Source organism: Engraulis encrasicolus, unplaced genomic scaffold (assembly GCF_034702125.1).
Source record: "Engraulis encrasicolus isolate BLACKSEA-1 unplaced genomic scaffold, IST_EnEncr_1.0 scaffold_52_np1212, whole genome shotgun sequence".
NCBI lineage: Eukaryota > Metazoa > Chordata > Actinopteri > Clupeiformes > Engraulidae > Engraulis > Engraulis encrasicolus.
Genome location: NW_026945841.1, coordinates 86,018 through 111,030, shown reverse-complemented (window position 1 = coordinate 111,030; position 25,013 = coordinate 86,018). Strand labels below are relative to the sequence as shown.

At 45.5% G+C, this 25,013-nt stretch overlaps 1 protein-coding gene across 1 annotated transcript; it reads right to left on the bottom strand.

Annotated features, from left to right (window-relative positions):
* Positions 1-17,280: 17,280 nt before the first annotated feature.
* Positions 17,281-19,675, bottom strand: LOC134444364 (uncharacterized). Its single transcript, XM_063193701.1, has 3 exons — positions 19,638-19,675; positions 18,274-19,590; positions 17,281-17,563 (listed from the first exon to the last, which is right to left on the bottom strand). The coding sequence occupies exons 1-3, from the start codon at positions 19,673-19,675 to the stop codon at positions 17,281-17,283; spliced, it is 1,638 nt and encodes a 545-aa protein (XP_063049771.1).
* Between the last annotated feature and the right edge of the window lie 5,338 nt (positions 19,676-25,013).

Sequence of the window (25,013 nt, the reverse complement as noted above, 5' to 3'; positions counted from 1 at the left end):
ATGCTGCAGGGTAGGTTCATGAACTGATTCGAGTTTGGAGGTCAACACTTTCAAAATGGTGGAATTTTTATTTGGCCTTTAACTTCTGACTGGGTGGATTGATTTGCCCGGTAACTCCTTAATTTAATGGTTCACCATTTCAGTGAATCTACCATATCAGGTAGGCCTACAGTGTAATAACCAGTGTAACAATATTTAATACCATGTAATACTAGTGTAATACCAGTGTAAAAATAGGCAATACCAGGTACAGTGTAATAACCAGTGTAACAATATGTAATACCATGTAATACTAGTGTAATACCAGTGTACAAATATACAATACCATGTAATACCACTTACACACAAATAGCCTACATGATATAAGTACAAAATTGGTACATGGTGTCACACTGGTATGACGTGGTATTAAATATTGTTACAATGGTTATTACACTGTACCTAATGTGGTATATCCACTGTAATAGTGAACCATTAAAACAGTGTTACCATTCGCCCCATTTTTTCCTTCATTTTCACAATAGTCATTTGGTTTTAAGCCTATGCACGTCATTGATCTATGTATAGATATTAAATATATTTATTTTATATTTTGTATTTATCATAAACGTTCATGAAAAGGTGGACGGGAGTGGTAGGAATGATTGGGGACTGGAAGCGTCGCGTTTCGGGGATATACCTTAAGCAGTCGAAGGCGACTGCACAGGCAGTCTAGTTTACTAAGGCAGATTCTGTGCGTAAAACTTGCGCGCTCCTGAAAAAAAGATACAGTAACAAGTTCTAGTTCATCAGCGGAATTCTAACTTCAGCGGCTACCTCCAGTCAGACATAGCCCACAAATTTAAGTCCAGTAGTTCTAGTTAGCAAAGACAGCTCTCCATTTCCCACTTGGAATAACACATAGCCTATGTCGTGGCGTCGCTGATGGCAGAAAAATCAAATAACCGAAGTTAATGTCTTGAAAGTGACAAGTTTCAATCGTAGCCAAAATCCAGTTGTCATGTGGGCTAGGAAGAAGGCATTGGATGGTAGCAGACAGTACAGGTAGGCTAAGCTGTTTCATTCATCACTGAGCCCGCCGCGGCAAATATTATAGGGTATACTTTGCTTCTGGTGTCATATTTCCTATTTCCAGTATTTTGGTTACCGTTCTGTGTATTGTGGCTTTCTACAGAGACAGTTTTATGAGAGGTACGGAACTTTGCTTTGTAGCCTACTAGCTTCGGACGGCAGCACTGACAGCTGGTTAGCTATGTGTGCTACGCAAATACATTATGTTCGGGAAAGCATTAGTTCTAAAGCAATTCTGCATGTTTTGATGACATGCAGTGTGGGTGTTTTCTAATGCTTATTGCACACGTTTTCCTGTTTGCTGACATGAACAGCATTCTGCGATTTGTGTGCGAGTACGTCTGTCTCTATTGCGCATTTGTTATCAGTCTGGACTAGCATTCAGTGCATTCCCCAGTGTTTTAACAGGCTGATGTAGTCGCTTTCTGCCTTTTTTTGCACAACGTGCCCGGGCTTTTTATGGTCCCAGCTCAGCCGATGTGACGTGAACTTCATTCATCATGCTGCAGCAGACACCTCTGCGCCAACTTTCTACCCGAAAAGTATAGCGCTTGAAAAGTTGTATATCATAATGGCGTCTGCCATAGCCTTGTTTCATCCCCATGCACGAGAGAGAACACAAGTGCATGCAGGCCTTCGTAGTAGCATAGTCGGGGAAGTCGCTTCAGTTCAATGTCGCAGTTTTTTTTTTTTTTTTTTTTTTTTTTAAAGTAATAGTAAGCGTATGCATGGCTGCACCAAAGAAGTGAAGCGCAAATATAGCCAAAAGGTTTTCAAAACCGCATAGGCCAACACCTTGTCAACGTCAACAAGTTACCTTGTTTCCTAGCCTAAAGTAATAAGAAAAATTGACGACTGATAAAGAAAACCACCCCAGACATACTGACTATACTCCAATCCTATGTTTTTTTCTCTCCTCCGGTGTCATCGTCCGCTGTCATTTCTTTTTTTGGGGGGGGGGGTGTTGGTGCGTACCTTACTGGTCAAGTCTGCAGGCGCCCCTGTAAAGAAATGTCCGCTCCGCCTCGGGGTCTAAAGATTCTCTCTGTCGTGCTGCTACTCCACGGTAGCGACCTTCTCGCCGAACGTTAACCCTTACATAACGAGGGCTAGGTGTAATAATGGTCTCTGCCTGAGGTTTCTTCCTGACTATAGGGTTTTTTTTCTCAGACCTCACTGAGCTTTTTTTTTCCCCTTACAAACTATGATTCAAGCGAAAGGGAGTTTTTCCTCACCCCTGATGCCACCAGGGGCCGCACCTGAGCGCCCAATCTCTGTGTGACTATCTATGACTTATGATAGGCCCAGCCACTATGGACCTTACGCATCTAAGAATTCTGATCCTATCTCTATCTATCTCTTCTTCCTTTGCCTTCCTGCTATTTCTGCCTCTCCTCTATACCTCTCCTTTTAAATCCATCTCTAACAATGATGTTTTTTTTCCCATTTGTTAAGCACTTTGAGTTACATGCCTTGTATGACACAGTGCTATACAAATACAATTATTATTATTAAATTATTATTATTATTATTAACCATTAGGCATTAATAAGATAAACAAGTACTGTGAATAATACAATCAGTATTCTGTGCTCCAAAATGTGATTAGTAGGATACATGTGAAATCGTAATTTGTGAACGCGTTAAACTCGTATTGTAATTCCACACACAAAGGGAGTACCAAATGAAACACTCACTATCCTGTCTTGTGTGTGCTGCCAGTGAACTCAGGTGCTGTTCCCACATAGCCGGATAATTTTTTTTAAAAAGTTTTAATTTTGTCCTGTTAAGGTGAAAACACAACATGTGTATAAAGATTAAAAAAAAAACATAAATGGGATATTTTTAAAGCCGGATATTCGATCTGTGAATTTTTAAAACTATGTTTATATGGAAACGGAAGGCCAAAACCAATGCTGCGTGGGAACAGCACCTCACCAGTGCACCACTGTGTTTACAGCTCATCTCTCTTCTTCCTCTTCTTGTCATTCTTCTTCTTGTGGAACACCTTCCCATCCGGCTGCTTCTCCCAGGAGAGCTTCACATTTCCTCTAAACCCCTTGGCCTTCAGTCTGTCCCCAATCTGAAGAGGACAACCACAGGTCATTTAGTGACCCAGCGGTCTGTGTGTGTGTGTGTGTGTGTGTGTGTGTGTGTGTGTGTGTGTGTGTGTGTGTGTGTGTGTGTGTGTGTGTGTGTGTGTGTGTGTGTGTGTGTGTGTGTGTGTGTGTGTGTGTGTGTGTGTGTGTGTGTGTGCTGGACTCACCTGCTTCAGGAAGGCCTTCTGCACGTCAGGATCTTCCATGTCCACATCATCAGCTGCCTCCATCTCCACTCTCACCATCTGAGTCCTCTTCACAAGAGCTACATGAGGCCAACACACACAGGAAAGACGTGGGGGAAGTTGACTGGGGTGAGATTAGATGTGAGGTTAGAGGATAGGTTAGTCAGGTCAAGTCAAGTCAGCTTTTAAAGTCACTTCCTTCATAAGCACAAGTCATACAAGGAAAATGAAATGACGTTCTCTCTCTATACCATGCCAGGAGAGAACACGTAATTTCATTTTCCTTGATGTGAGGTCCTAGATGTGAGGTTAGACGAGATGAGGTGCAATAATATTGTGCGTTCATGAGGGTCTCGTAATTATATACCGAAAATATACCGATTTTTAACCTTTGACTTCCTAAATCATTTGCTTGCTGTAGCTGATGAACAACAGTCTATAATCGTTTTAGTAAAAAGTCTCACTCTGGTTCGCCACCTTTAATTTGTACACAACATAAAAAAAGCACATGAACGCAGCGTACTTGTAAATACCACTTCGCAACTAGATAATATCTACTTCGGAAGACCACATGAATGCACCAATAGACTCACCATTGCTGATGATGTCAACAGAGCTGCTTACTGATGATGTCATTGGGCGATCTTGTCTCTCTCCACTGCACTGGTACTGGCCTGCCTCTAGGGGGAGCGTGATGGTGATGGTCTGGTTGTTCTCACCAGGTACTGGGCTGTTGTCCTTTAGCCAGACATACCGAAGCCAGTGTAGTGAGTAGTCTGGTATGTCACAGCGGAGGGTGACTTCATCTCCAGAGTAGAAGGGAGGAGGAGGAGGGGACACCACCTCCACTGTAGCATTGGGAGGAAGAGCTGAGGAATGAAGAAATGTGTGTTAGCAGTGGTCATAAACCCAAACAGGTTAAAGTTGCACAGGTGTGATTCCCAGTCTGAGGTGCTGAGAGTTGCAGGGGTACAGTAAGTGTGGCCATCACAACATAACACTGACTTGAATGGCAGCAATCAGTAGCAAGTCAGTCTGCTGAAAAAAGAACTTACAGTAGTGGTGACTCAACAACAAACATCTGAATACATTTAATCATAAATCATAACACCTCCAGCAGCATCACAAGAACCCAGGCTTGACTGACTAAATCACCCAGGCCTGACTAAATGACCCAGGCCTGACTGAATGACCCAGGCCTGACTCAAACCTAAGGCATGGGCAATGGACATGGGCATGCAAACCCATTTGTGGTTGAATGCCTTAGCATGCCATACCACAGCAACAACCATATGCTTGTATATGCTGCTGAGCTGAGGGCTGAAAGACTCGCCTTTAGAGCAGGAAAAGTGTCTAGGAGGAATACAGAGTTCATCATCCCACAGACCAGAGGCATGCATTTCCACACAGAGCCCATTCAGATTGTCGTCATTATTGGGCTCAAATTCAGTCAGTGTAGATGTCTTTANATATTTTAGGTGAGTACTACTATTCCTACTACTACTACTACTACTACTACTACTACCACCACCACCACAACTACTACTACTACTACTACTACTACTACCACTACTACTACTACTACTACTCATACTACCACCACTACTACCACTACTACTACCACTACTACTACCACTACTACTACTACTACTACCACTACTACTACTACTACCACTACTACTACCACTACTACTACTACTACTACTACCACTACTAGTACTGCTACAATTGCTACTATTACGACTACTACTACTACTACTAATTACTACCACCACTACTACTACTACTACTAATACTACTTCTTCTACCACCACCACTACTACTACTACTACTACCACTACTACTACTTCTACTTCTACTACTACTACCACCACTACTACTACTACTACCACTACTACTACTACTACTACTACTACTACCACTACTACTACTACTACCACTACCACTACTACTACCACTACCACTACCACTACCACTACTACTACTACTACTACTACTACTACTACTACTACTACTACTACCACCACTACTACTACTACTAATAATAAAAATAACAAAAATAAAAATCTTACCACTGTTCATAATATTCACAGACTTGCTTATAGAGGATGTCTTAGGGCGATCTTCTCTCTCTCCAGTGCACTGGTAACTGCCTGCCTCTAGGGGGAGTGTGATGGTGATGGACTGGTTGTTCTCACCAGGTACTGGGCTGTTGTCCTTTAGCCAGACATACCGAAGCCAGTCTGAGTAGTCTGGTATGTCACAGCTGAGGGTGACGACATCTCCAGAGTAGAAGGGAAGAGAAGGGGACACCACCACCACTGTAGCCTGGGGTGGAGCTGAGGAATGAAGACAAAACACTACATTCAGATACAAAGACATGGAAACAACTTGGCAGTGGTCATAAACTCAAACAGGTTTAAGGTGTGATTCCCAGTCTGTATAGTAGAGTAACTTTATTGATCCCCAGTTGGAAATTCAGGTGTCCAGTAGCTTACATAAATACACAAATACACAAATGCCCACATGAACATTTCAAGACACAAATAACACAGGAATAGTCAGGGAGGGGAAAATAAAATAAAATAGTAGAGATAATACATGTAAAATGTTATAATGTAAAATGTGTAATGTTATGTTGACTCATTAACAAACATCTGCATACATTTAATCACAAATCATCAATAACAGTGTCACCTTCAGCAGCAGAAGACGAACCAAGGCCTGACTGAATGTATCCAGGCCTGACTCAAACCTGGCTCCCAGTGGGCATGCAAACCCATTTGTGGTCGACACCACTCACATGCTTCTATATGCTGCTGAGCTGAGGGCTGAAAGACTCACCTTCATAGCAGACAAAGTGTCTAGGATGATTACAGGGTTCGTCATTCCACAGACCAGAGAACCTAATTTCCACACAGAGCTCATTCGAATTGTAGTCATTGTTGGGTTCCCCAGGGACCCAGTGGCGAAAGGAAGAGTTGCTGCCATCTGACCACTCCCAGGCATCTCTGAACAAGCCGATCCAGACATAGCCATCTCCTCCTGTGAGTAGACCTGTGATCTTGTCGTTCTCTGCTTGGTTCCTCACGCTGGCCAGATCTATGTGTTTCTCTCTGCAGTATCTCTGAGCATCTACCCAGGTCTTCTCCTCTTCAACCAGCACATAGGGGGGTGTGGAGTTTGTCCCTGTGTTAAAGCCCATACATCAGAAAAGGGAAGACCAAAACGCGGAAAATAAAGTTTACTTAAATGTATTAAAGATAAAGGTTAAACGAGGTGCAAAATGTGAGGGGTTGTGTGAAAGAAAAGAAAAGTACACAGAAGGTGCGAGAGAGGAGGAGAAGACAGAACACTGCTGATACACTCGGGACTCACTAATTCGACGCCCTTTCGGTACTTACGCCTTATGTCCCCTAAACCTAAACCTAAACCTAAACCTAACCCTAACCTTAACCCTACTTAACCCTAAACCTAACCCTAACCCTAACCTTAACCCTAACCTTGACCCTAAACCTAACCCTGAATTGCTTGTTTGAAATGTTTGATTACCATGTGACGGTAGGCTACCGAAAGGGCATCAAACTAGTGGGTCGCTAGGCAACAGTCGGGCAATTCAAGTGAATAGGCAGCGTTTCGTTGCCCTACCACGAAAAACGGGCAATAACGTGAATGCACCACGAAAATTAATCTATTTTTTTCGTGAAAACTTCACAAAATGAGTGAGATACGGTTGCCCTTTGGCCTACTGGACAAGAAATGCCCTTTTTGCAAGTTTTTTTTTTTTGGGCCTTAAAGTGCTGTGGTCCATACTGACATGATAATATACAAATGGGACAATAATGCATTCATATAATATACTGTATAGCCTCTATAGCCTAGTGAGGCAGCCAGACGAGAAACATGCCCCCACCACCACCTCTTCAGCACCTGCCCCCCAAAATGTCTGTGCATGCCACTGCATGAGGAAATAAGGAAATCTAGGCGGTAGCTCACCATTGTAGCAAATGAAGTGATGTGTCTCATAGCAGGGCTGATCGTGCCACTTCCCCTCCTCCTGAGTGCACACACAGCCCTCACCTGCATTGCTGTCTGGCTGTTTGTCATCTGTATCCCAGTTCCGGAACTCAGCCTCATTCTCTCCATAGAATCCCTCATCTGCCAGAGACCACTGCCACTTAGTACTCTCATCATACTTCAGCCCAATCCAAACCCTCCACCCCTCCCCAACACCTGCTTCCTGGATCACTCTCTTGATCTCTTCCATGTCTGCCATGTTGTCTATGGTGGCCAGGTCAGTGTACTTCTCTCTGCAGTACTGCTGGGCTGCTGCCCAGGTCCTCTCCTTTTTCACCACATGGAACTGACGTGGCACAGAGGAGGAGAGACCACACACACCTAGGACGGGAGAGTGTGTAAGAGAGAGAGGGGGGAGGGATGAACCATGAGGTCAGGAGTAATGTCTGGAATAGCGGCCAACGACGTGGCCGATATCAAGGGAAATAATGGACCGTCGGACCGTTCTAACAGCCCGACGGCGCAGCCGAAGGGCTGTTCGCTTCGCCAAGTCCATTTTCCCTTGATATCGGGACACCTCGAAGGCCGCTATTCCGCTTATCACCCGGTTACCAGCATTTAAGTATTAATTTATTGATATGTTGATCTAAGGCTTTGTGAGAGATTAGATTAACCACTGTGCTTGGTACGTTGCTATGGGCACCACTTCCTAATCTAGTGAGATGCACCTCTATCGGAGGCATGTAAGGACGTGCGCAGAACGTTGGGGTGACTTGACAAGCAAATGCGATAGAATTGACGACTGGGTTTTTGACTTGACAACCAGATGCAATAGAATTAGTAACGGGGTCTTGACTAGACAACCAGATGCGATAGAACTAACGACTCAATCTTGACTAGACAACCAGATGCGATAAAATTAGTTACGGCACTTGGCCAGAAAGTTAGAAAAGAAGCAATTTAGACACCCGCATGCCCGCATGACATCATAGGTGTCCTGCTACCGAGGAAGAAAGGACACCTGCACAGCCAATCAGAAGACGTTCCGTCTGCTCACCGGGTGATAAACAGGTTCTAGCATGACCAGGGGGTTAACAATAATTTCATTTGAATTTCAGTTTACGACTGAGGTGTCAGCCCATAACAGAACCATGGTTTTTGTGGTTACCCCAAAAAAGCTCCATGAAAGCAATGATTAACTACTTTTGGGCAGCCGTGCCAATGGTTAAAGGGACACTGTGTGAGATTTTTAGTTATTTATTTCCAGAATTCATGCTGCCCATTCACTAATGTAACCTTTTTCATGAATACTTACCACCAGCATCAAATTCTAAGTATTCATTATGACTGGAAAAATTGCACTTTTCATACATGAAAAGGGGGATCTTCTCCATGGTCCGCCATTTTGAATTTCCAAAAATAGCCATTTTTAGCTGCAAAAATAACTGTACTTGGATCTTACTAGAAAATATTTGTTTATTACTTAGTAAACTTTCATGTAAAGATCAAATTTGGCAATAGGCAGCCCAGTTTCAATGAGCAGCATAGTTGCAGTACCTTTTTTGACCATTTCCTGCACAGTGTCCCTTTAAGGACTGAAGATCACAGGGCTGCAGGGTGGAAACCCGCCCTCCCTTTCCCTACACCTCCATGCATGGCTGAAGTGCCCTTGAGCAAGGCACCTAAGCCAACATTACTCCAAAGACTGTCACCAACAGCCTGTGACATCTGTAAGGCGCTTTGGATAAATAAGCGTCAGCTAATTTAATTTAACTGGTAACACTTTATTTTAGGGATACATCTATTAGCACTAATACATACAATGTTAATGCCTGTGTAAGTAACTTGTAAGGCATGTACTAAGCAAAATCAGACAGTTGTTAGACATTTATTCGCAAATGTCTTGTTCATGCACAATAAGGGCTTTATTACCAATATAACCTTAGTAAGGACCTAGTAGACCTAGATTTCTATGTATGTGTAAGCAGTAAGGGCCAGAATACAATGTGAATAAGCTCCTGGTACACTGATAAACAAGTCAATGTTTGAGAAACTTAGCTCCAAGAAGTACAGTGCATGATGGGTACGCCCTTAGTCAGAAATGCAATGCATGGCCAATGCAGCAATGTTAACCCTATCGCGCCGGGCGCATCATATTTGATGCATCAAATTCAAAGCCCTCTCCACGCTGACACACAAAAAAATAGATTTCAAAAACATCCTGCGTGTCATTTCCAAACGTCCTGCAGTACACGGAAACCGCCACAAAAGAGCAGCGGTCAACAACAAGTTGATCACAGCTCGGCGAAAAATGCAAAAATGGAGTAGAAGCGGTTTCCCTGACCGACGCTGAGATATCGTCAAATTGCAAAAGGTTTGTGTACAAATTTCCGAAATATAACTCTACATCCTTTAATTTGAACACTTGCTTTGTGCAATTAATCAAGGAAGAGTTTATATTTTTACACCGTGTTGCAGAGAGATCGTGCTAAAACTGATGAAACAAATAAGCACCATCCGGCGGTGGCAGGAAGTCAGCCATCAATGCATTTGCTCCATAGGGAAACTTACAAAGCATACCACGACGATCGTTTAACAAAACACACAAGTTGTTTTACTTCAAGACAAAGATATTGCCTTAAGAAACAGGTTTTACTTGCAATTTTGAAAATGTAATGCAAAATGTTGAAATTATGATCTTGTAAAAAATGCATTGAAGTGAATGGAGAAATGGTCCAATTGTAGTAATGGACCCATATATTCAAATTACACATCAAAAATGAATAATGATCTATATTACACTCATAAATAGGTTGTTAAGCATTCGATCAGCTATGTTTTTACATAGATTTTAAAAAATTACCCAACCAGGCTGTGGGAAATGTAAAATATGGTCCTGCTAAAACAAGAATAGGCTTAACAAAAATGGCAGGATCTCACTAAATATTTAAAGATAATCCTCAAATTAAATTGTCTGACAACTTTTTTAAATTAAAAAAAAAGTTGTAAATGCATTAAAAGTCATTTTTCAATGGTCATGAAATTGGAATTTTCATTCCTTTAAAGCCTGATGCATCATATATGATGCATTAAATATCTCAGTGACCTTAACAAAATTTAGAATTTTTTTTTTACATTTCTTATAAGGGACCAATATTGAAGCAAATTCCAAAAAAATTGAATTTTCTCTCATTGCTTTCATGGTTCAGGTCTCACAGGGTTAATATTTCTGTTGTTACATACATGGCAAATTGTTTGGATAGCAACTAAATTGCACAAGTGAGGTGAGGAGCTAAGGAGCATAGGTAGGCTCAGAGCTGGGTAGGTTGTCTGTTGGCCTAGATTGCGTACCCATCATGCACTGCACTTCTTGAAGCTAATGTTCTCAAACAGTTTAGTTTCGCTTCAAAAGTATTATTCTAATATTCTGCAATTTTTTTTTTTTTTAGGGGGGGGGGTACAATTAAAACTCAGTGGTACGTGAAGCAAATTACATCTCACCAACCCACCGCCATTGACAAGTGTACGTTCAAGCCTTGCTATATAAAGGCTCCTGTTACCTCACTTACATTAATATGAACAAGAGAAACTGGATGTTTCAACTGAATAAATTTTGATTATTTAATATACCCTTACACTTTGATCAGGGTGGGGCTAGGTAGTGCGGGCCTGGGTAATGAGGGGGACTTTGGTAGTGCGGGGGCCCTAAGCCATCTGGGCTGAGCAATGCATCACTTTAGAATAGGGACCCTTATTCCGCATCTGTTTTCACACTGTTCAGGGTTTGTTCACACAGTGTGTCGGGAGCTTATACACATTGTATTCTGCCATTTACTACTTACTAATAAATAGAAATATAGGCTTACTATAGTCCTTACTAAGGTTATATTAGTAATAAATCCCTAATTGGGCATGAACAAGATATTTGTGAATACATGCTTAACAACTGTCTGGTTTTGCTTAGTACATGCCTTACAAGTTACTTACAGAGGCATTAATATTGTATGTATTAGTGCTAATAGATGTATCCCTAAACTAAAGTGTTACCGAATAACTATAAACCCTGGTTAGTTTTTATAGTAAAATCATGGTCCATTTTTGTAAGGGTATAGTTAATAAATTAGTCACAAACCATGCCCCAAAAAACATGTAAACCATGAATAATCATGATTCATTTTCGTAAGGGAAGCCTCTTTGTGCAGATGGGGTCGCCGACGGGCCTATGTTCACTCTTGGCTGAAAAGTCTCAAATTCATCATAACAACATTGATATGACATTGCAGAGAGCCTTAAGTAACAGATTTGACTGAATTGATCATTATAATTTTGGTGACAGTAAGGTTATATCAGAGGCTCTGCTGTATAAGGGTTCATTACCACAGTAAGGTTATAATAGAGGCTCTGCACTAAGGGGTTAATGACCCCTCATGGGCCTGTCACAGTTTATTACCGCAGGTGCACTGGGCAGCATGCAAATATGACTAACACTCACCAGGCACACAGGAGAGAGAGAGAGAGAGAGAGAGAGAGAGAGAGAGAGAGAGAGAGAGAGAGAGAGAGAGAGAGAGAGAGAGGGAGAAGGGAGAGAGAGAGAGAGAGAGAGAGAGAGAGAGAGAGAGAGAGAGAGAGAGAGAGGACAATAGCCTACATGCATCAGGTGTCTTACAGTAGGCATATGCAGGTGTCTTGTGCATTACGTGTCTAATACTGAAGCAGTAGGTGAAATGCACTGACCTGGGAACAGGAGCATCAGCAGCAGGAAAACTCCCATCTCTGTGCTGCTGAGAAGAAGAAACGTCAGAAAACAAGGTCAGACAAAGGTCACCGTCAAACACACTTTAGGGATGTGTCACAGCCCCTGCTGTAAACTTTCATGAACAAATAAAAAGAAATGTGTTACCATTTCATCATCATTGATAAAGCACGTTGAGTTACCACCTTGTGTATGACATGGACTATATAAATAAAGTTGATTTAATTTCACTTGACCATTAGTTCATGATGAGCATCATAAATTTATTTTACATTTATTTAACTGATGAAATCATCACAATTCACTACATAAAACATCACATACCATACTGTACATTCTCAACTTTAAGCGTTATATTAAGTGCTATCATCTCACCTTAAGAAGTCTGTGGCCAGTAGCTGGAGGTGTGTAGTGATGAGGTCGACCCAGTCAGTCTGTGTGTCGCTCCATCTGACACTTCAGCCCAAATGAGCCACTCAGCTGAGCTGTTCAATAATACAATCCTGAACAAGGTTACGTCACATATTTACTGAAGATGTTTACATTTACTATATGTTACCTTTTGCATGCTGCCCTGCACACCTGCAGTTTACAACCCCACTATGGTCACACACACACACACACACACACACACACACACACACACACACACACACACACGCACACACGCAAACACACGGTACCCCCCCCCCATCCTCATCCATGACTGAGGTACCCTGAGCATGGTACTCTACTGTCCCCCATCCTCCTCCATGGTACTCTACTGTCCCCCATCCTCCTCCATGACTGAGGTACCCTGAGCATGGTACTCTACTGTCCCCCATCCTCCTCCATGGTACTCTACTGTCCCCCATCCTCCTCCATGACTGAGGTACCCTGAGCATGGTACTCTACTGTCCCCCGTCCTCCTCCATGACTGAGGTACCCTGAGCATGGTACTCTACTGTCCCCCATCCTCCTCCATGACTGAGGTACCCTGAGCATGGTACTCTACTGTCTCCCATCCTCCTCCATGACTGAGGTACCCTGAGCATGGTACTCTACTGTCCCCCATCCTCCTCCATGCGGGTACCCTGAGCACGGTACTCTACTGTCCCCCATCCTCCTCCATGACTGAGGTACCCTGAGCATGGTACTCTACTGTCCCCCATCCTCCTCCATGTCAGGTTCCCTGAGCATGTTACTCTACTGTCCCCCGTCCTCCTCCAGGACTGAGGTACCCTGAGCATGGTACTCTACTGTCCCCCATCCTCCTCTATGACTGAGGTGCCCTGAGCATGGTACTCTACTGCCCCCCATTCTCCTCCATGGTTCTCTACTCTCCCCCATCCTCCTCCATGACTGAGGTACCCTGAGCATGCATGGTACTCTACTGTCCCTCATCCTCCTCCATGACTGAGGTACCCTGAGCATGCATGGTACTCTACTGTCCCCCATCCTTAAGGTACCATGAGCATGGTACTCTACTGTCCCCCATCCTTAAAGTACCCTGAACATGGTACTCTACTGTCCCCCATCCTCCTCCATGACTGAGGTACCCTGAGCATGGTACTCTACTGTCCCCCATCCTCCTCCAGGACTGAGGTACCCTGAGCATGGTACTCTACTGTCCCCCGTCCTCCTCCATGACTGAGGTACCCTGAACATGGTACTCTACTGCCCCCCATCCTTGAGGTACCCTGAGCATGGTACTCTACTGTCCCCCATCCTCCTCCATGGTACTCTACTGTCCCCCATCCTCCTCCATGACTGAGGTACCCTGAGCATGGTACTCTACTGCCCCCCATCCTCCTCCATGACTGAGGTACCCTGAGGATGGTAGTCTACTGTCCCCATCCTCCTCCATTGTACTCTGCTGTCCCCCATCCTCCTGCATGACTGAGGTACCCTGAGCATGGTAATTACTTTCTCCCATCCTCCTCCAGGACTGGGGTGCCCTGAGCATGGTACTCCACTGTCCCCATCCTTTTGGTACCCTCAGTCTACTAACTCTCCCCCATCCTCCTACATGACTGAGGTACCCTGAGCATGGTACTCTACTGTCCCCCATCCTCCTCCATGACTGAGGTACCCAGAGCATGGTAGTCTACTGTCTCCCATCCTTGAGGTACCCTCAGTCTACTTACTCTCCCTCATCCTCCTCCATGACTGAGGCACTCTGAGCATGGTACTCTACTGTCCCCCATCCTACTCCATGGTACTCTACTGTCCCCCACCCTCCTCCATGGTACTCTACTGTCCCCCATCCTCCTCCACGACTGAGGTACCCTGAGCATGGTACTCTACTGCCCCCCATCCTCCTCCATGACTGAGGTACCCTGAGCATGGTACTCTACTGTCCCCCATCCTCCTCCATGACTGAGGTACCCTGAGCATGGTACTCTACTGTCCCCCATCCTCCTCCATGACTGAGGTACCCTGAGCATGGTACTCTACTGCCCCCCATCCTCCTCCATGACTGAGGTACCCTGAGCATGGTACTCTACTGTCCCCCATCCTCCTCCATGACTGAGCTACCCTGAGTATGGTACTCTACTGCCCCCCATCCTCCTCCAGGACTGAGGTGCCCTGAGCATGGTACTCCACTGTCCCCCGTCCTCCTACATGACAGAGGTACCCTGAGCATACTCTACTGTCCCCCATCCTCCTACATTACTGAGGTACCCTGAGTATGGTACTCTACTGCCCCCCATCCTCCTCCAGGACTGAGGTACCCTGAGCATGGTACTCTACTGTCCCCCATGCTCTCGGTACCCTCAGTCTACTAACTCTCCCCCATCCTCCTCCATGGTACTCTACTGTCCCCCATCCTCCTCCAGGACTGAGGTGCCCTGAGCATGGTACTCTACTGTCCCCCATCCTTGAGGTACCCAGAGCATGGTAGTCTACTGTCTCCCATCCTTGAGGTATCCTCAGTCTACTAACTCTCCCCCATCCTCCTCCATGACTGAGGTACCATAGTACTCTACTGGCCCTCATCCTCTCCATGGTACTCTACTGTCCCCCATCCTCCTCCATGACTGAGGTACCATGGTACTCTACTGTCCCCCATCCTCCTTCATGGTACTCTACTGTCCCCCATCCTCCTCCATGACTGAGGTGATAACTGAGCATGGTACTCTACTGTCCCCCATCCTTCTCCATGGTACTCTACTGTCCCCCATCCTCCTCCATGGTACTCTACTGTCCCCCATCCTCCTCCATGACTGAGGTACCATAGTACTCTACTGGCCCTCATCCTCTCCCTCGCATGGATGAAACATGAATGCAGTTTCATTGTACCCCTGCACTGTGTGCTGTTGCCAGAAGTCAAAATAACAGAACATTGGACTTTCTAACAAAATAATGACTTGTAACATTTTTAGAAAAGCAAAAAGCACCTCCTGGTTAATAATTAGCATTTCCCTCATCTTGTTGTTTATTGGAGCCCTTTTGGTTTATTACGTATGGAAAACTGAGAACAGTAGCATTGTAAACTGCAGGTGTGCTGGGCAGCATGCAAATATGACGGACTCTCACTCACTAGGCCAGGCACACAGGAGAGAGAGAGAAGGAGGGAGGGAGAGAGAGAGAGAGAGAGAGAGAGAGAGAGAGAGAGAGAGAGAGAGAGAGAGAGAGAGAGAATGTCTTTTTCTACCATGAAGACTCGAGAGGCAAACGAACGTTATTAACATTTATTGAACAGTAGACATGATACAGGAATGCATAAAAGTTTGGCGAACAATAGGCTAACACTTGATAAAATGCATGAATCAGTTTGGCGAAGGTTCCCGTCTTCGCGTTGAACTCCGGGATAGGACAGCATATCCTCCAGCGGAGATGGAGGCGGGCGTAGCCTGCCCCCTAACAGACGGGAACCTCTGGTGACGGTGGACGGAGGGGTGGTGGTGGCTTCAAAGTCGGCTTAACTGGAAAGCAGAGAACAGAATGAGTGACAGCTATTTAAACAAACGTGAATGTGATCCATTGGCTGAGAGGTAACGATGCATGAGTGATGCGTAACGGGGGAACCCCCAATCTCGCGTTGTGATTGGTTGGCGATCCTGGGCAATGATGACGCATGTATGATCTGTCAAAAGGAAGATTTGTTGGTTGGCCTAGTAGGCTAAGTTTGACAGCCGAGAAATTCGAGTCTCCCTGGTAGAATTTACGCAAGCTCCCATTTCTACCATGAAGACTCGAGAGGCAAACGAACGTTATTAACATTTATTGAACAGTAGACATGATACAGGAATGCATGAAAGTTTGGCGAACAATAACACTTGATAAAATGCATGAATCAGTTTGGCGAAGGTTCCCGTCTTCGCGTTGAACTCCGGGATAGGACAGCATATCCTCCAGCGGAGATGGAGGCGGGCGTAGCCTGCCCCAAAAATAGTGATTAGAAGTGAACTCACCAACAGTTTACAAGTAGACGCCATCTGAAAGACATGAGAATTTAGTTAGATGATTGATTGATGATAGACGGAAGATGAAGGATGATGGGTGATGATGATGATGATGATGATGATGATAATGATGATAATGATAAGTGATAGGTTGGAAGACGATGATGATAGATTTAATGAGATTATAAATGATAGGTAGGCCTATAGTTCTGAGGCTTAAGCTATGGGCGGCGGTCTAGCGGAGGCATGAAGCCTGTGATGATGGTGGTGATGATGATAATGTCGGTACCTTAGGCTATGCGAGAAGACATGGCGCGGATGCGCTGAGAGCAGAGAGACAGCACGGCGGTAGGTTATGCTTGAGAGATGCACCTTGGGTAGGAGAGCGATGTGAACTTAGATTGTGTCGGGAGTAGGTGGAGAGCCGGAACCGTGACCTAGGAGAAAGTAGAGCATGGTGGTGAATAGATGATTGTATGAACATAAATGAATGAATGAATGAATGAATGGCTTCCGTGATGATAGCTTATTGTATTATAGTTGATATCACGGATAAACACCCGAGGCAACTTTGCCAGGATGGTTCATCGTTACAAGATAGAAATATAACAGGATACAGACGGCAATGACAAGCAGGCTGTTAGATGAGAAGGATAGAATACACACATGACCGGGTGACCGGAGCGGCAGCCCCCCAAAAGATATAGTGAATGCCGCCGGCGCGGCAAATACCACCGTCACCAGAAATGAGAATAGAAAACATGAATTTACAGACCAGATATAGCACGCTGAGCTTCGATGACGTGATGAGGAGTGAGGCGAATGTAGGAAGCGTAGGCGTCTGATGACCAACGGCCCAGCGCCTTGATTGCAGTAGGGGACAGACCCCGCTGGGCGGCCGTGGTGGCCGCGCCGATTCTGAATGAATGAGCCGTATACTCCTTGGGCGAGAGGTGGCACCCCCGCAGAACAGCGGCCAACTGGTTGCAGAACCACGGCCGGGACATGGGGGAGCCATCAGGCAGGAGGAACAGGGGAGAGTCAGGGGACCTAGCCGTGCGCAATTTAAGATACGAAGCCATGGAAGAGAAGGGACAGAAAGTGCCGTGCAACTTAGATATAGAAACGTGAGAACCCCGGCGAAGGGAATCGGTCTTAGAGTGTTTCAGAAACACAGTGAAATAACCGGGAGAAAAAACCACATCGGACAGACACAGATCATTAGAAGAATTAAACAAAACAGAGGGCGAGGTGAATTCGCTGCAGCGTAGAAAACCGTAAAACGCAGTGAGGAAAACAGTTTCAAGCAGTGCGTCCACGTAGGGAGAGATAAACCCAAGTCGCAGCCTAGACACCAGTCTATGGAGGACACCGATAGTGATAGGGAGACGAGCGTCGGGAGAGTGTGGATGTGACTTAGTAATACCTTTCAAAACGAGCCGAATAGCGGGCACAGAAAAAAGACTGGGAGAATCAGGGACATGGAGCCTAGAGTGGAACTGAACACCCGCCAGCAACCGATTGATAGATGAAGGTTTAAAATTACGGGTATCAAAACAATACACAATAAAAGCACAAACAGCAGAAACGGACAGAGGGAGAGGGAAAAGTGCATATGAGTGACAAAACAGGCAGAAAAGAGACCACGCTGATGCGTAAGCCTTGAGGGTTGAAGCAGCAAGACCCTTTTTCATATAACCTCGTGCAGAGTCAGAGAGGGGGGGGCCTAAAATAGGACGAGCTCCGAAAAAACTGGGCACGGCAGGGGGTCGGAGCTGGCCGAGGGGCGCAACCGGTGGAAGTCCTGCAAACGGAGACGAGAGAGAGCGTCAGCTTCCACATTACGGAAACCAGGGACGTGAGCAGCAGTGACAACGAAATTGTGAACGACCAACTGCCAGGTCAGCCGACGCAGGAGAGCCATGATCTTAGGGCATTTAGAACGCCCTTTACAGAGGATGTCGACCACGGCCGTGTTATCACAGAAAAAAGTTATGCGTTTACGGCACCATCCGCTGCCCCAGAGGAGGCAGGCGACAACGATGGGGTACAGTTCGAAGAGCGCCGAGGATAAGGAGCCAGACGCGAACTCGAGGAAATCATGGGGCCAGCGCTCGGCGAACCACGCCCCTGCATGGAACCCGCCGAAGCTGACGGATGGTGCAGCATCGGTAAACAGTTCCAGGGAGGCAGACGAGTCGTGATCAGTGTTATAAAAAAAAGAGATGCCATTCCAGTGATTCAGCAGCATCGTCCAGAAGCGCATGTCCGAGCGACAGCCGTCATCGAGGGTTACCATGTCGCTTAGGCCAGGCACTGAGTGAGCTAAGTCGAGGAGACGGGAGATGAAGGAGCGCCCCTGGGGGATAATCCGCATAGCAAAATTGAGGTGGCCGAGCAACGACAGCAATTCGCGTTTCGTGACAGACGCGGCGGCGGAAAATGAATCGCAAATTCCCCTGATTCTGACCAGCTTCTCCTCGGGGAGGGACGCTTTCATCTCAACGGAATCCAGCATAATCCCGAGAAATTCGAGAGACGTAGCAGGACCCATGGTCTTCTCGGGAGAGAGGGGGACGCCAATTGCCGTAAAAACATTGCGGAGGGTGTCGAGTACCGTAGAGTCCTGGTTTGCGGGGAAGTCGATGAGCAAAAAATCATCGAGCAGGTGCAGCACGAAGGGTAACCTGCACACGTTAAGGAGTATCCAGCATAACGCCTCGGACAATGTGTTAAATATATGCGGGCTACTGCGGCATCCGAATGTAAGCCGGACAGCGAAATAAAATCCAGACTTCCACTTAATGCCAAATAGGGGCCAGTCACTAGGGTGTATCGGCATAGTCTTGAATGCATCCGTAATATCAGCCTTGGCCAAAAACGCGCCCCTACCCGCCACCTTGATGAGTTCGATGGCGTTGTCGACAGTAGCGTATTGCAGTGAGAATGGCTCGAGGGGAATTAGCTCATTAATGCTAGCCCGAGAGGCTGCATGAGGGGAGGACATGTCAAAAATCAGTCTCTTCTTGCCTGAGTATTTGCGGGTCGCGACCCCGAGCGCGTTAACGCGGAACGGCCTAAAGGGAGGGGCAGGGAAGGGGCCGACTACGTAACCTTTAGCCACCTCTTTGGCAAGCAGATCAGATGTGACAAGGGGCTCATTCAGGGCGGACTGGAGATTACGGGCAATAAAGGTTCCGGTAGGGGGCGAGAGGACCCCGACTCTAAAACCCTGGGAGAGGCCGGTGAGGAGATAGTCCACAAAAATCGGGTCAGGGTGCGCAGTTAAAAACTTGGAGAGAGTGGGAACGGAGATGGGCGTGGAAGGGTGAGAGCTTAGCAGCCGGTCGAAGAATCCTTCCTGCGAGGACGGAGGCGGCGGGGACACACCGACTTCGGGTGGGGGTCGTGACAGAAGCTGCAAACATGAGAGAATGAACAATTAGAAAAAGTACATACGGCCTCGTTAAAATTATTGCAAATAGCCCGGCCATTAATATAGACGATGGGCCGACCCGAGCGGTCGTGGCGCGGTCTTACGGGCAGGGGGACCGGGGGGGCACCCGGGAGGGCACCCGGGGCGGAGGGAACACTAAAAACGGTCCTGGGGCACAAGTCCGCGGTGTGGCCATGTGACGCGCATACTTTGCAGGATAGTGTACGCTGCCCACTAAAGTGCCTTATCAGTAATTCATTGTCCACCACTGACCAGTCCAGACGGGAGTTAAAAAGGCTGATATAGGAAGCAGCCTTGGCAGCGAATGATTTATGGTATTCATAAAATAAAGTGCCGCCGTAGCGCACTGAAAAATCTGCCATTAAGGCCAAGTAGGCATCGAGTTCCGGGCGGCGGTCGGGGTAGGCGCTGCACAATACGTCACGGTAGACTCCAAAGGCAACCACGAACTCTCCGAATGACAGGTTTTTCAGTAGCCTGGGGTCCGAGGTCTTCAGGAGAACTGACACGTCCCCGCAGTCGATGAACTGACGATCCACTTGGTAGTTGGGAAGGAGCAGGGAGGCCAGGTTTACGTCCTTCCCGTTCAGGATGTTGCTTTGCACTGACGAGGATACGGAAGACGCAGCCTGCGCGACGAAGGACGTACCTAGGACTGGCGCGGGCTGGGCCGTCGCCAGGGAGAAGTTCTGCTGCAGGGTTGCATCGGCGAAGGATGGGTCGACGAGAGGACCGCCGGGCTGGTGACCGGAATTAACAGGCAGAGGAGGCGGCAGGGAAGCAGGAGGAGAGCGCGCAGGGAGCGCGGCAGATGATCCGGCAGCGGGCAGCGACACCGACGCGGCGGCATCGTAGGCAGGACGTGGAAGAGGGTCCCAGGAGCCCAAACTTCAAAGTCGGCTTGACTGAAAAGCAGAGAACAGAATGAGTGACTGATTTTTAAACAAACGTGAATGCGATCCATTGGCTGAGAGGGAACGAGGCATGAGTGATGCGTAACGGGGATTCCCCTATCTCGCATTGTGATTGGTTGACGATCCTGGGCAATGATGACGCATGTATGATCTGTCAAAAGGAGTTAGCCTAGTAAGTTTGGCAGCCGAGAAATTCGAGTCTCCCTGGTAGAATTTACGCAAGCTCCCATTTTCATGGTCAACAGCACATGTTTATGACTATCTAGGCTATTTTTAGATCATGTTGTTTTATTAGGCTTAGGCCTATGAGATGGTGTTCAACTGTGATGAGTTCTGTCATGGTCCTAAATAGCAAACACAATTGTCCAGCCGATGTCTACATGCTACGTATTAAAAATGTTAACTGTCTTCGGTGTGTTTTCAGAGTCAAACCATATGTTGGTATCCAACTATCTTAGTTTCCTGGAACAACGAACAGCGACAGCCCTGCGACAACCCTGTGTGTGTCTGTCTGTCTGTCTGCCTGTATGTCTGTCTGTATGTCTGTCTGTCTGCCTGTCTGTCGGTCTGCTTGTGTGTCTGTTCTGTCTGCCTGTGTGTCTGTCTGTCTGCCTGTCTGTGTGTCTGTCTGTCTGTCTGCCTGTGTGCCTGTCTGTCCGTGTTTGGCAGCAGATTTGGTAAAGTGAGATAAGTGCTGATAAGGGAAAAAAAAACACTCGTCACTGATAGTTGAAGAGTTTTACACACAGTTCTCTGTGTTCCATCCCTATTCCCCCCCCCCCCCCCCCACACACACACACACACACACACACACACACACACACACAGGCGCGGCCGGTTCATTAAGGGCAGATGGGCAGTGCCCCTCCAAAGATTCTTCCTCTGAGAAAAGTAGATCCATTCAGAAATTGTAGATAAAATATGTATTGCAACCTCAATCACACTGGGAATCGTATTAGGCCTACATCAATGTTGTGGTTTGTGACGATCTTTGCGAGTGGAATCGGGTTTTATTTTTGTTGAGAAGTCTAGTTTACATCCAGTGTGGCTGTTTAACGTTAGGGTCTATGGCCACTGGCCTGGGCAGATTTCTCGCCGCCTCAGCTAAGCCCGGCCCCCTCGCCCCGATCCCATTCTACAAAATTAGCACTGTAGCCTACTTAGCATAATATCATAACATAAGCGCGACTTTATGGATGCTATCAGGGCAGATGTATGATCTGCCCTGACCAATGACAGGTTGGTGGCCCTGCCTGCTTTGAAAAAGACACAGCAAACATATTACTCCGCTCATCTCTAACCTGGGGGATTTTATTAACTCCATTGCCGAAAATTTCCCTCACAAAATCGGTGGATTAAACGGATAACCTTGTCGGATTTGACAAAGGATATGTGTTGGCTGGTTAAGGATTCACGTTTGGGGTAGGTACAGTTTGTATATTTGCTATTGCAAAGTTTAAGGTTTTATGACCGAAGTCTTTGCATAATGGGTAACTGTCTGTTATTTAATGAAATTTGTGGGCTTGCAATGTTGAGACAGCAAGCAAATGTGTAGCTTCGTAAAGTCTGCTGCTGCTACCCCCAAGACTAGCTGACGACATTCTCTGAGAAGCTGTGTTGGGCTTACTACATAGTTTAAACAAAACGTGAGGGATTATGAATGAAGTCTTTGTAAAATAGGGAAACTGGAAGTTATTTAATGAAATATCTGAGCTTATTGAGCTTGGGATGTTGACAGCTTCATTTATGCTCAGTACTGAGTCCCCGAAAACTAGCTAAAAAAATACACCTGCACACGGTCATGCCTAGCATTGCAGAACAGGAGCGACTGTTGGATAGTGAGCTTCAGTGGATGAATGTACAATTCCCCTGTTAAGTTTTAACCATGGCTACTCGTTTCGAAAATAGGCACGTCCTTTCCCGGTATTGATGTCATTTGGTTCTGTGGTGCATTTGAACCGGCAGCAAGGGGACTGACTGAATTGAATAGTGTTGCAGGGATTGTTGATTTGGTTGCATCATTTGTCAATGTAATGTACGAACGGTGAAGGCGAGATCACTCCTATAGGCAGCAGCAGCATGTACTGTAGTAGCCTACTTGAGGACAGTTTGTTTCGCATGTTGGTCTACAAAAATGCTTCTACATTTCAAACGAGTATGTTTGCACACGAGGAGTTTTGCTCTGCTTTGGCAAAGGCTACAATGCTGTGCTAGCCTTTTCCTGATTGTTCGTGCTGTCCGGTTGCGTGGAGTGCATATTCTTGTCGTGTTGCTTGTCGCAAACCCCGCGAGCAGACAAAACATTTTTCTTGTAATTTCTTAACTTGTGTGCAGTCACTCTGCTTAAATGAGCGAGAGAACTAGCTGTGTGGAGAGAACTGTCAAAAACAGCTTTCTTCAGAACAGAAGTTGAACAGATAACGTGCATGCCTGGTGCGGTGTATCACGGGAGGTGGAGTTTTACTAACACACCAAACACTCTGAGAAAACGCTCTTCTGTCTTGCCTACACACGCAATGCAACTCGTAAATGATACCGCATTGATTTAATTATTATGGACTTGATCGCCAAAATTTCTGCCCTGCCTGTTTCCCCAGCCACCGGCCGCTACTGCACACACACACACACACACAGATGTACCCCCACCACACACACAGTGCGGAACTCTTAGCACTCGGTCGTTAGGTTACTGTCTGCGTAATCTACGCTAAGCACAGTCATTTTTGCAGCTAAAAATGGCTAATTTTGGAAATTCAAAATGGCGGACCATGGAGAAGATCCCCCTTTTCATGTATGAAAAGTGCATTTTTTCCAGTCATAATGAATACTTAGAATTTGATGCTGGTGGTAAGTATTCATGAAAAAGGTAACATTACTGAATGGGCAGCATGAATTCTGGAAATAAACAACTAAAAATCTCACACAGTGTCCCTTTAAGGAGGGCATCCTCCTCATATCTGTTATATCACTTTTGGGCAGTTCTGCTCAGCCAAGCACCACGTGTGTGGTGATGACACAATTCAATAAGGGTCAGCATCACCAAATGTATTACGTTTTAAATCTTTATTTAATAGATACATGTATGGATTCAACAACACGTTTACTGTCTTTATTTGTAGATACACAAATGGTATTTAACTTTGGATCTTTATTTAATAGACACTCATATGGATCCAACAACAACACCTGTCATTGATCATCATAAACAAAGTGATCAAATCATCTGTATTGTCTTGGTATACAGTATCATTTTCATTAATCAGTGTTTGGATATGGAAAGTTAACTGGTCCACTTCAGAAGCCAAGGCCAGGGATGACTGAATCACTCGGATACATTTTTGGTTATTTTATTAGTTATTAGTTTATTACTTATTTAGTTATTTTTGAATTTATTTTTTAAAATAACATAACTAAAAAGTATCTGAGTGCTCCAGTCATCCCTGGCCTAGTCATCTGAAGTGGACCAGTTAACTTTCCATACTCTACCGTCCTGGACTGGAAGCACCAAGAAGGTGAGAGTGCAAGTGACTTCCCTTTCCCAAGTGTAGGGTTATATTATCATATATTCCTCATTAATCAATGCATATACCGATACAATTATCTATATTACATTGGTGTAACATATTTATTCACCCAGTATAAACCATCCTCATTATTGTACTGATACACAGCATTATCTTCATTTCAATATCTGGGTAAAATTATAATAACACACAACACTGCACACAGGTGTAAATCCTTCTTAAATCTATAAGACACACAGGTGCATATCTTTCTTACATCTATAAGACACACAGGTGTAAATCCTTCTTAAATCTATTAGACACACAGGTGCAAATCTTTCTTAAATCTATCAGACAGACAGGTGTAAATCTTTCTTAAAGGGACACTGTGCAGGAAATGGTCAAAAAAGGTACTGCAACTATGCTTCTCATTGAAACTGGATTGGCTATCGCCAAATTTTATATTTACATGAAAGTTTACTGAGTAATAAACAAATGTTTTCTGGTATGGGTATGGTCCAAGTAGAGCCATTTTTGCAGCTAAAAATGGCTATTTTTGGAAATTCAAAATGGCGGACCATAGAGGAGATCCACCTTTTCATGAATGAAAAGTGCAATTTTTCCGG

Excerpts from the sequence above, each read along its gene's own strand:
- LOC134444364 (XM_063193701.1), bottom strand. The coding sequence starts at position 19,675 with ATGAGCCCCTTGTCACATCTGATCTGCTTGCCAAAGAG. Across the intron at positions 19,591-19,637 it reads CTGATCTGCTTGCCAAAGAG|GCCGTTCCGCGTTAACGCGC; the intron begins GTGGCTAAAGGT and ends CCCTCCCTTTAG. Across the intron at positions 17,564-18,273 it reads GCCAGCTCCGACCCCCTGCC|GTCCCCTGACTCTCCCCTGT; the intron begins GTGCCCAGTTTT and ends GCGCACGGCTAG.